Genomic DNA, 13,143 nt, shown 5'->3' with positions numbered 1-13,143 from the left:
AACCCATATATGGGCTGATACCATATAAGGAAGGCTATGTAAATGAAGCATAAACATTTTTAACGTCATTTTGGACCCGTATCCGGGTCCGCAGAGTTTAACTGGTTTTAAACTGCCAGAATTTTAAAAGATGATATCTCCGTTTGCATTGAACTTTCAGCTTCGTAACTTTGCAGATATTGTTTATGCTCAAACAGCAACATTACACACTAACTAACATTAAAAAAGTGAAATAGCAATGAACCACCCCTTTAAAGGAATAGTTCACAAAAAAAAATTATTCCTAAAATTTACTTCCTCCAAGATGTAATTAATTCATTACATTTATATAGCGCTTTTCTAGGCACTCAAAGTGCTTTACATTGTCAGGGGGTATCTCCTCAACCACCACCAGTGTGCAGCATCCACCTGGATGATGTGATGGCAGCCATAGTGCACCAGAACGCCCACCACACACCAGCTTATTGGTGGAGAGGAGACCGAGTGATGAAGCCAATCAGCAGATATGGGGATTGTTAGAAGGCCATGATGGTCAGAGGCTGATGGGCAAATTTGGCCAGGATGCCGAGGTCACACCTCTACTCTTTTCGAAAGACATCCTAGAATTTTTTGACCACAGAGAGTCAGGACCTCGGTTTAATGTCTCATCCGAAGGATGGTGCTTGTTGACAGTATAGTGTCCCCATCACTATACTGGGGCGCTAGGACCCACACAGACCACAGGGTGAGCAGTGCACCCCCTGCTGGTCTCACTAACATCTCTTCCAGCAGCAACCTAGTTTTTCGCAGGAGGTCTCCCATCCAGGTACTGACCAGGCTCAACCCTGCTTAGCTTCAGTGGGCGACCAGTCTTGGGCTACAGGGTGATATGGCGGCGGGCAAGCCATATCATATCAAGATGTAGATGAGTTTGTTTCTTTATTGGAACAGATTTGGAGAAAATTAGCATTACATCACTTACTCACCAGTGGATTCTCTGCAGTGAATGGGTGCCGTCAGAATGAGTCCAAACAGCTGATAAAAACTTCACAATAATCCACAACTTCAGTAAATCAATTAGTGTCTTGTGATGCAAAAAACGGTTTTTAATAAACCAATCCATCAAGACATTTTTAACTTCAAACTGTTAAAATACAAGTCTTCTATCCATAATATTTCTCTTTCTAGTGAAATTTTTTTTTTTTCTGAACCAGAAGAGATATTTGCACAAATCAAGTTCATGGTTTTTGATGACAAAGAACAACAGTGGATGGTCTATTTTACTGGAGGAAACATTATTATGGATTACGGACTGTTATTTTGGCCAGAAGCAACAATTTAAAGTTAAAATGCTTTAATGATGGGTTTGTTTATTACAAACATGCAGCTTTTCACTTCAGAATAATTTAATTGATTGTCTGGAGACGTATGGATTACTTGTGGATTATTGTGATGTTTTTATCAGCTGTTTGAACTCTCATTCTGACGGCACCCATTCACTGCAGGGGGTGAGCAAGTAATGTCCGGGGTGCAAGTAATGTAATGCTAATTTACTCCAAATCTGTTGTAATGAAGAAACAGTCTCATCTATATCTTGGATGGCTTGAGGATGTGTTTAGCATTGTTTAGCGAATCTTCATTTTCGGGTGAACTATTCCTTTAAAGTCACAACCCACTTCAGGAATATGACATATTTCTGAGCAAGACGGGACTTTAGTGGATTGTGAAAAGTGGGTTTTCCAACCAGAATTAATAGCCTGATGTTACCAAAGAAGGAAAGTTGTTTCAGAGTAAGAGAATATTATTGCATTTTGAATAATTATTATGACAAGAAACTACATTTGGAAAAAAGGTGCATTGATTTGATTAATAATTCACAGTAAGATCAGGGATGTGCATTAAGTAAATAGGGTCAATTCTGTTTTCATGTTAACTTTAAACTAGTTGCTCTTTTCAGCGCAACAGTGATGAAAATGTAATACCCCACTACAGTCTTGTGAAAGTGACTTCATACTACATTCATTTACAAACTCTCTAGAAAAAATATTGCCCCCGCAGGGCCAGTAAACAGCTCTGCCAGGATGCTAATACTTAGAAAACAAATTCTAAGACATCGGGTATGCAAGCAATTAATAGACCAGTGCTGGAGCCTTTTGCTGTTTAAGTTGCTTACTAGATTCAGAACATTTTCTAAACCCTGTTCTGTCATATTTTATAACTTGTGTATAAATTTTGTATTGTAACCTTGGGAGCAACTAACAAAATTCCTTATAAGTGCATACTGTATGTACACGGTCGATAAACTCTGTTGAAATTTCTGTTTATAGAGATTATTACTACTGGCCAAAACTCTTACGTAACTGTGCTCTCTGACTGCTGAGCAAAATGCGGCTGAGGAGAATGAGGATGCAGCCAGGCTTTGCTGGCGATAAAGGAGTGGAACGTTCTGATGTTTATCTAAACACTTGCATGAACCTCTCAAGCCACTTGTTTGTTTGAATGATGAAAAGGGTGTGTTGATTGTTGATTTTAAAGGAACAGTGCCAGTTGAAGCCTTGCAACTGTTCCTCACCAAGAGAGAAATCAGTTCTGTGCCACTGAAACATTTATCCCACTGTCTTATAAATAACATACAGGCTGATGTGTTGCTCAATGTGTTTTAGGTTATGTAACACCTGTGGAACTTAATCAGGGTAGATTTTAAAAGTAAATTTTGCACGAATTAAAACAAGGCTGTGAATGGTAGAAGTACAGTTTGTTCTGTGATCACATCTAAGACGATACAACACGCATCAAATATTTTTTGTTTATGTTGCATTACCTTACAGTATATTGGACGAATACTGACACCTTGCAGTGTGGATACAGCATCACGCAAAAGCAAATGTTTAATGATTAGGAATGTACTATTTATTGGTACCATATCGGTTATTAGCCAGTATTAGTGTTTTTTTTGTTGTCATTTTTTGGTATCAGTCAATATTTTTTAAATGAATATTTATTTTTGCATGCTCATTTTCCATATTTTTTTTATTCATCTTTGCTGTCATCTAGCACACTCTTAAGTTAATACTTAAAAACACTATACATTTCATAACAGTGTAAAATATAATCTTGAAAATCTTAAAGGAAATCTTAAAAGGAATATTGATTTTTCATACTGTATATTATCGTGTTATTATGCCTAAATTCACCTATAGCATTTAAAGTGACTGATTTTAGTTTAGTATTTTATTTTTAAATGCATAGTCCACCCAAGTTACTAAATGGTTTTGGTTCCCATTGACTTTCATTGTATTGACAAAAAATACAATGGAAATCAATGGGAACCGAAAATGTTTGATTATCAACATTGTTCAAAATATCTACCTTTGTGTATGACAGAATTTTTATTTTTGGGAGGACTGTCCCTTTAATTTCTAAAAATTAGTGTAGAATTTCAACATTAGCCAATTTTAGTACTAATATGACTCCAGTTTTTACCCCATGTGGGTCTATATGATTAAAAATACTTTTTATTTACTTATTTTTATTTATTTATTTTTTTTAATCAGGGAGAAATTACTTAGTGCACCTTTAACTATGGTGTCTGTTTACTCTGGCTGAGGTCTATTTGAGTTTAATTATGCTGCTTTAAATTCTGGCTGATCTGTTTGATGTTTTTTGAGGTCAACCACAATGTCTCCACGGGCCACAAAGCAGCTTGCAGTATTTTAGTTTTTTTATAATTTCGTGACTTGAAGTTGCACAGGGATGGATCAGTAAGTGTTAGCATAACTGTTTCTCCCTCAGCTCTAGATTTTGAACACCATTATACACGGAGGCTTCATCCTCATCAACTTACTCCCGTTGATCCGGCGTATGTGTCATCCCATCAGAAAATGTCTATAGCTCTCTGCTGGTTGCTGTGAGGGAGGTGAGGAGAGGTGCAGAGCAGGGTAATTGCGCGGGGAGACAGAAAGAGTTAGTGTGAAAAAATCTGTCAGGATGAATCAGAGCTTGCCCACACAAACAGGAAGACTGCATCCTACAAGCAGACATTTTTATAAAGGAAAAAAAAATACTAGAGAGCTGGTGTTATACAATATATTTGTCTAAAAGTAATGCATCACATTGAATTAAATAATTCACTATAAGCCTTTTATCAAAAGCTTGATAAAAGATTTATTTAGTGGTGGAAAATATGATGTAACCGCTGGTCATGTTTATTTGATAAAAGATGTTTTTGTTCTGTAGTTGAAGTTAGAGTCATCTAATTAAGCATTTATTGTTCAACCAAACCATTTTTTAAAGAAATTAATATATTTTTCTCTGCAGTGGAACGTTATATTTCAAATAAATGCTGTTCTTTTGAACTTTCTATTCATCAAAGAATTGTGAAAAATGTATTATGCTATCCATAAAAATAAGAACCAGTACAGTACAGTTTTCAACATTGATTATAATGTTAACGTAATGTTTCTTGAGCATCCAAATCAGCATATTAGAATATTTTCTGTGACTACTGGAAATTCAGTTTGCCTGAATAAATTGCATTTTAAAATATATTCAAATAGAAAACAGTTATTTTAAATTGTAATAACATTTTGCAATATTACCTTTTATACTATATATTTGATCAAATAAATGCAGCCTTGGTGAGCATAAAAGAAACGTTCAAAAACATAAAAAAATCATGTAAAAGATACTATTTGAATTTGAAGCATAATTATATCACAAATAAATTAATACATTTAAGTTTTCATTTATTATGTTTTATAGATGTAGTCTCTGAGACCCAAACAGAACTAATGCATAATTTTTCATGGAGGACTTGATACCTGATACTTGATGTTTAATGTACAGAACATTACACCTCACCATTAGTGCATCTTTGGATACGCTGTAATTCACTAAGTGACCTCACAGTTCACAGGGTGACATGGTATTGTGATTGGTTCATTTGGTTCCATTCTTTAGTGACAGCGATGGTGTTTTCACCATTCTTTCACTTTAATGGAATCTCGCAGTTGTTCCATGTATGTTTTCACAGTGTTGGGTTTCATTCTCATCGCAGTGGAATGTGTGATGGGCTCTGAAATTCCCTAGGATAAAGAGTGTTCAGAATGCCAGTGTGTATGTGTGTGGAACCTGGAACCCCCACGGAGGTGACACTAAAGCTTTCCAATCTCAGCCTAGGCATACTCCTCAAGTGTCATGTTCATACCAGCAGACGTCACTTAATCATAGTTACTGTCACCCAAAAGCTTGATCAAAAGAGGGACTAAGAGTAAAGGAATGCAGTCTTTATTTGAACATAAAATGCAAACTCTCCCTGGAATATTCTTCAGTTTTTCTCGCCACTTGCCTTTCCCATTTGCAGTTATTAGATTTTTAGTGGACATTACTGTTGCTCATACTAGGAATTTGAACAAACCCCTAACGATAAGTATTAAACTCAAATTGTGCAGCTTGTTTAAGAATGGTGTTTTTATTTTACTAAACTTTTGGGCTTTGAAATTTGTCTGGAAAACAATTACATAACCATATGTAGGGCCAGAATATCATAAAGAGTTGGAAGTGGGATCTTTTGGCTTGGACCACTAAGCAACTGCTTAGAACCCTCTAGCTACAACACAAAGTGACAACATGCTAAAAACCAATTAGAAGACATTAGTAATTGCATAGCAACAATCACAATGTACTAGCATCATGACAGTGCATTTTGCATGGACTGTAAATGTCATCATCAGTGTTTTCTTCAGAAATTGTCATCATTTGGTTATTATAATTATTAATTAATTTTTGCCAGTGCTACTTTGCCTCGTTTTAGCAATTGAACATACACTACCATTGCAAAAAAGTTGATTTAGTAAGATGTTTATGTTTTTGAAAGAAGTCTCTTATGCTTACTATGGCTGTATTTATATAACCAAAAATACAGTAAAAACAGTAATACTGTGAAATATTATTACAATTTAAAATACCTGTTTTTTATTTTGATATATTTTAGAATATCATTTATTCCTGTGATGGCAAAGCTGAATTCTCAGCATCATTACTCTAGTCTTCACATGATGTCACATGATCCTTCAGAAACCATTCTGATTTGCTTATTTGGTGCTCACATAACATTTCCGACTTTTGTGGAAACCTTGATATATATTATTATAAGGATTCCTTGAGTAATAGTAAATTCAAAAGAGCAGCATTTATTTGAAAAAATAAATCTTTTGTAACATTATAAATGTCTTACTGTCTGAATGGGTCCTTGCTTATTAAATTAACAAAAATCTTACTGACCCAAAACTTTTGACTGTATTTTTTTATGTTCTGCTTTCTCCTATAGTGGCTTTGTTTAGCCTGATTAGGTTAACCAATAATGTGAGTTTGGAGAGGGGCTATCTGTTTTTCGACCAATGGCAGTCAGGAAGCCTGTTTGAAAACAGTCATTACTTTTGCAATTACATTTGGTCACGCTAGTGCCGCAAAAATGAGATATTTCACCTTTAAGTAAATTTGTTATTTCTTCTTCACTTGTAGGAATTGACTACAAGACAACTACCATACTGCTCGATGGACGCAGAGTCAAGCTCCAGCTTTGGTGAGTAGCTTTACATCACAGTTACTTTTCCTTGTGGAAATTGGAAACCCATGACTGCAGCACCTGACATATCCTAGAAATACATGTTGAACTTTAAAGTTTCAACTTGATTTCCTCCTGTGATCTTCTTGAACTCAAACCGAGCATGAAGAGAGATTAAAGATCACCCCCTCCATTCCATCATGCTTGTATGCTCAATAAGGTCCCGTCGGTTTCCAAAATATGAAGTGAACATGCCAAACGTCTGGCTATGTTAATTACAGCGCTCCTCAACAAACTCTTCCAATGAAAAATTCAGCCAAGTCAATCCCACTAGCCATGGCTAGAACTTGTTTATAAATTCTGGCGCATTTTAAGAGAACTGAGCTTTTTGCAAGAGTCTGGAATCAATTATTGATAATCTGGCCTTGACAGACGAAGCATTTTAGAGCAGAGTGTTTGTGATACTCCAGTCCTACCCGCTGCAACATGACTGGCACATCTTGGTGCTGCGCTCAGCCCTGGATGGTGAATGATTCATTTCACTGCTCCTACTCAAAGTCTGCTGCCCTGGCACCAACCACAGAGAGCTCCTCATGTCACCAGGCAGAGGGAAAGACAATAGCTACAGACGTTTTGAAGAACAGAAGTAAGAAGAATGTGTCCTTTGTCATGCGGACCCTCTGTGTTGTGTTGTTTTTTTTGCAGGGACACCTCAGGACAAGGCAGATTCTGCACCATATTCCGCTCATATTCCAGAGGAGCACAGGTATAACACAATTATAATTAAAGGGATAGTTCACCCAAAAATTAAAATTCTGTCATCATTTACTCACCCTCATGTCGTTCCAAACCTGTATGAGTTGCTTTCTTATGTTGAACATAAAAGAAGATATTTTGAAGATTGCTGGTAATCAAACAGTTGGTGGTTGCCATTGACTTCCATAGTAGGAAAAAAAAATACTATGGAAGTCAATGGCAACCGTAAAATGTAAAATCAATAATATGCAACTACAATCTGACTCTAAGTCTTGTCCTTTAGGTGTGTCTTATGTTGCATTTTTCTGTCAAATTTCTGTAGCATTTAGTAAAAACAGACCTTTCAAGATGCATCAAAAACTACAAAAAAATCTACTGTTTGAAAGAATATTTATTTTAAATGTCTTTTCTAATGTTTATATATACATAAATTCACAAAATGTATCACAAAAGTTGTTATAAGAGCAGTTGGCCACATCCAGTAAAATGAATGGCTCTCTATGGCCCTATGCTGGTCAAAACAATTTCTTTCCTAAACTGTAATAATTTTAGGTTTATCTCTAACCGACAGATGGCAGAATTCTACACCTAACACCTAGATCAATATCCAGAAACAACTTAAATTAAATTTAGATCATCATTTAAGTGATTTTTTCATAAAAATTTAATATTTCACATGCAAGCTAATGGTGTAGTTGCGGAATTCTGTGGTAAATACGAACAAAAGTACTTCATATCTCCCAAAACACAGCATTAATGAATAGATGAGATGTAAACAAAAAAAATTATATATTATTTGTATGATTAAAAATGTATATATTTTTTTACAATTGCTCTTTCAATTTTGGGGTCATATTGACCCCAAAGACCATAAGTGTAAACATTAAACGAGGACCATTTGAGGCTTAAACTAAATTTAATGAATATATTTTTTTATTATTTTCTTTGTAATTATAATTGATGTTATTTTTTTTTATTGTTGTTATGTTTTGTTATTATTTTCATCAGACACCATTTGTGTAGTTGTGTGTAGCCCATTGTATATAATGGGTTAAGAGACTTTAGGAAATGAGCTTTTAAATATCTCTGAAATCCCAGTGTGCCCAGACAGTTGTTAAACACCCCACCCAATGATCAGCAGTTCCTGTTGAAAGTGTGGTGTGCTATAAATCGGAGTGGACTTGTATTGTTGATATGACATTTCCTTGTTCTGGTAAACACAGATATCCTAATAACAGAAACACTTGGAGCAAAGCCACAGTCTTTATTGACATTATATCGTCTCTGCCAACAATTTTTTACTCACATACTGTATGAGATGTTAAATAATACCACTTCCAGTACCACATTGAGTTTTTGAAACCTCAGATGATAGCTTATGGTTTCATTTTTTCTTTCATTTTGACTTGAAAGTGCATTTCAATTTAATATACTGTATGATGTCGATAACAAATTTTGTTTCTCACAGGGTGTTATCCTTGTATATGACATCACAAACCGGTGGTCTTTTGATGGCATCGACAGATGGATTAAAGAGATTGATGAGGTAAAATCAGGTCAATCATATCAAAACTACTGTAGTTACAGTATTCAGCATGTTAAATGTGCAGTGCAGTATGATTATGAGTATAAACGGACATGACTTCATACTAGTAGTGAAATCACATTAAATACGACATAAGCTAATCATCTTGAGAAAGTGCTAAAATAGATGTGTATCTCTGTTTCAGGAAATGTGCTCGATATGCAACTCAGTAACAGCAGTTATGATTATAATATTGCAATGATACATGATACAGAGGCTCTGTAACTAATTTGTGTAGATAGCAGGGGACTGATGATGCACAGCATTTTCTTTCAAAATTGCTTTATTATTAAAGCGATTGTCTTGACATAATAATATAAAACAAATCAGCAAACCAGTTATGTCCTGAGGAGTGCTTTTGTAACTATTATTTATTTTATTTTTTTTTACCCAGCATGCACCAGGTGTTCCCAAGATCCTGGTGGGAAACAGGCTTCACCTGGCCTATAAGCGTCAGGTGACAACCGAGCACGCCCAGGCTTTTGCAGAACGACTGGGGGTCACATTCTTCGAGGTCAGCCCTCTCTGTAACTTCAACATTACGGAGTCCTTCACTGAGCTGGCCCGAATTGTGCTCATGAGGCATGGTATGGAGCGACTTTGGAGACCCAATAAAGGTGACAAGCCTCTATTGTCAGGCTTCATATATACACTGAACAAAATTATAAACGCAACACTACGGGCAACAGCTCTGGTGGACATTCCTGCAGTCAGCATGCCAATTGCACGCTCCCTCAAAACTTGCGACATCTGTGGCATTGTGCTGTGTGATAAAACTGCACATTTTAGAGTGGCCTTTTATTTTGGCCAGCCCAAGGCACACCTGTGAAATAATCATGCTGTCTAATCAGCTTCTTGATAGGCCACACCTGTGAGGTGGATGGATTATCTCGGCAAAGGAGAAGTGCTCACTAACACAGATTTAGACAGATTTGTGAATAATATTTGAGAGAAATAGGCCTTTTGTGTACATAGAAAAAAGTCTTAGATCTTTGAGTTCAGCTCATGAAAAATGGGGGCAAAAACAAAAGTATTGCATTTATAATTTTGTTCAGTGTATGTATGATATGAACATTATCTAATTGGGACTCAGAAGTTCACTTTTGTAGCTGTATGATATTTTAAAAATAAACATAAAAACGTAAAAACACATTAAAACTTTTTTACATTACAAGTTGCCTCAAAACATATTAATATCAAAAATTAAACACTATGTTCAGTGTAAGATTGGGAACACGTTTTTTTTTGCCCATGTTTGTACATAATTTATAATCTGAATTTAAAAATACTTTCTACAAATCATTCCCTATCAAAATGTCCTATTATAATTCTAAAAAACAATATAAAATAATTTAGAAACTAAGTGTGAAATACAAATTCAAATGCATATGTTTTGTATAATGTTTTGTACAAATTCAAATGCATATGTATTACAGAAATATTTTAAAAAAATCATGTGTTAAGAAATTTGTAAATGAATTAATGTCTGATACAGGACATATATATTATATTATATTATAGTATAGTATAACATTGTATACTTTTAATGCCAACAGTATCATTCTGTAAAAATATATTTTATTTTATTTTATTTTATATAAATATTTAATATTTTTATTTCAAGAATTATTATAGTAAAAATATCACTTACATTAACAGTTACATAAACGTAAATCATGTAAAACAATTATAGAGAGAAAAGACAGCTAAACCTCTACAATCGTCGGTAGTTCACAACAATACCATCGTTGTCTTGTTTCACTACACTTCCATCAACGTCTCCCTATGACTCATTATGTAGCTGAGGTTGGAAATGTTCTCTCCGGGAATTAAAGAAGCTTCACCATAAACGTTTCTGACATGAAATGATGCATTAAGGAATGCTGTCATAGAATAAAGCAGACCTTTTAGTGGAGCCTTTCTGAGAATCACCTCATAAGCAACAGCAATACAAGTTTTTTTTCTTTCTTCATACTAATGCTGCAATTATGTATAGGCCAAAGGAACGCTTTAGAATCCTGAAGTATGCAAAGCTTTGAGACTTTATACCTCACAGCGGAGACACCCAGTGTTCAAATATCAATGTAACGGCCAGCCGCCCACACAGCACATTTCAGCTCTTAATAATCATAGCTTTGGTTTATGCTAGAAAAATGCCTGTAGGAACAAGGTTAAGCGATATAAAAACATTAACTTAGCTTAGATTAAGGCATTTGAATAAAAGCATCATGTGTTTATTTTGACTGGAGATTATTTAAAGGCCAAGCAATATGATAAAACAGCTTCAGTTTCCATTGAATGACTTCATCCTTTAAAGACAAACGTTGCTGACAGATTCTGAATGATTATAAACCATATAATGACAGATAGCTTGCATATCTACATTTTATGAAGGCATAATATCTAACATTTTTTCATGCCTGTGAACTGAGGATGTTTATATGGTCTCTAATATGTTGCATTTAACCTGAACCGGTTCTTTTCTTTTGTCCAGTGTTGAGTCTGCAGGACCTGTGCTGTCGTTCTATCGTTTCTTGCACTCCAGTGCACCTTGTGGACAAACTTCCCCTTCCTATTGCCTTAAAGAGCCATCTGAAGTCCTTCTCCATGGCCAACGGCCTCAACGCCAGGATGATGCATGGCCGTTCCTACTCGGTCATAGCCAGCAGCGCTAAAAAAAGGAACGGAACCAAAAAATCCAAAATCATCTACCCACCACTGAGCCCGTCCCAGAACTGCGCACGGACGAGCTGCAAGATTTCATAGATCAATGCAGTTGCTGTACTTCAATACACACTCACAATGCAATTTAAACTAGGAGCTAGTGTTCAAAACCACCACAGTGTTACAATAAATAAGATCAAGTTAGAGAACTGTGGCCTGTGAGGTCTTTGATATATTAAGTGTTTGGCCAAACTTGTTCACCGTGTTGGTTTGTTTAAAACACATCCTCCTGGCCATATCCAATTGTGATCGCTGGACAGATGTACAAGAGGGGATCTGTTTCCAAGTGTTGCCAAGCCTTCATAATGCTCTGCATTGTTTAAATATATGTACAAGTTATTTTGTCTTGTGAATGTATTGATGGTACTGCATTTTCCTGTGGAGGACTCTTTTTTGCTACTGAACTTGGACCAAGCCAGCAGGAGAAACAAACAGCTTTCCTGTTTTGTGATCACTTTCACAACGGACCTTACTGATAAGTAATACTAGCTTAATTTCCTTTACTACTTTTATTCAGACACTTTTCAGGGGCTTAGAGAGTCAAGGTTGAGATGTGCAGCTCTTTGTATTGTGTATATAATTTGTTTTGTTTGATACTACATTGTTAGAATTCTTAATACACTTGATCTGTGTCCAATATTGTTATTGAACAATGCGTTTATATGGGAAACACACCAAAGACGTGGAAGATTAAAATGTGGCTTCATTTGTCACATTGAAAACAACACTAATATTTCAGATTTTCACTGCAAGCAAACAGAAATTTCTAACATGCTATCATATCAGGTTTTAAATAAAGATCATTGATAAAATCAGAAAGTCATGTTGTCTTTTATTAACAATATGTCCACTAGAGGGCAGTGTTTTCTTGTAGATGGTCTTTTCTACCTGGCCTAACTGTGTTATAGTTGTGGTAGGAAAAGGAGGGATTGGTAAAAAAAATAAAATAAAAAATAAAAAACATTATTATTCCAAAAATTAAGGAAGCCTTGAATGACTGAAGCTAGAATTTAAATAAATAATGTCTGTGACATTACTGTCGATAACCACACAAAATTATTTTGACCAGTCCTTCAGCAAAATGGGGCAAGGCTAACATTACCAGAATTTTTAAAAGTACTAATGAGAAGTATTTATTTATTTGCGATATCCTTCCGCATTTCACGTTAAAGTTTACGTTAAAGTTACGCGTTTAACGCCATCCCATGGTCAAAGCACATGATACACTGGATATAACTTTCCACAGACAAGGTTAGTATACATTTTATGACACTTATCTCATGTTAATTAATATGTAAATGTTTTAGGTCTTGTGGCAATAGTTTAGAAATCGTGTGTATTGTATTTAACGTTTTTCCTCCTAAAATATTACCTAGGATATCAAAACATTATGATAATGGCGAATGAATAGGCGAATAACACTAGGCAGAAAAAAAACAAGCTTTTTCTTGCCACACCACTTGCTACTAACTGATTTCCCTGTTGAAAAAACGTCTCAGGTTACTTATGTAACCATGTTTCCCTGAGTAGGGAA

The 13,143-nt window shown here is 35.3% G+C and overlaps 1 protein-coding gene across 1 annotated transcript in view; it reads left to right on the top strand.

Annotated features, from left to right (window-relative positions):
- Nucleotides 1-12,391, top strand: part of rab40b (RAB40B, member RAS oncogene family) — a 14,952-nt gene extending 2,561 nt beyond the window's left edge. The window contains exons 2-6 of the mRNA XM_016504813.1: nt 6,502-6,562; nt 7,250-7,310; nt 8,769-8,846; nt 9,280-9,502; nt 11,380-12,391. Coding sequence (XP_016360299.1) covers nt 6,502-6,562; nt 7,250-7,310; nt 8,769-8,846; nt 9,280-9,502; nt 11,380-11,651 — 695 coding nt within the window. The 3' untranslated portion in view covers nt 11,652-12,391. The remainder of the gene's footprint in view (nt 1-6,501; nt 6,563-7,249; nt 7,311-8,768; nt 8,847-9,279; nt 9,503-11,379) is intronic.
- The last annotated feature ends 752 nt before the right edge of the window (nt 12,392-13,143 follow it).

The sequence above is a fragment of the Sinocyclocheilus anshuiensis genome, unplaced genomic scaffold (genome assembly GCF_001515605.1).
Source record: "Sinocyclocheilus anshuiensis isolate Anshui unplaced genomic scaffold, SAMN03320099.WGS_v1.1 scaffold190, whole genome shotgun sequence".
Lineage (NCBI taxonomy): Eukaryota > Metazoa > Chordata > Actinopteri > Cypriniformes > Cyprinidae > Sinocyclocheilus > Sinocyclocheilus anshuiensis.
The sequence above is the reverse complement of the archived record's forward strand: the minus strand, read 5'-3'. Positions and strand labels throughout refer to the sequence as shown.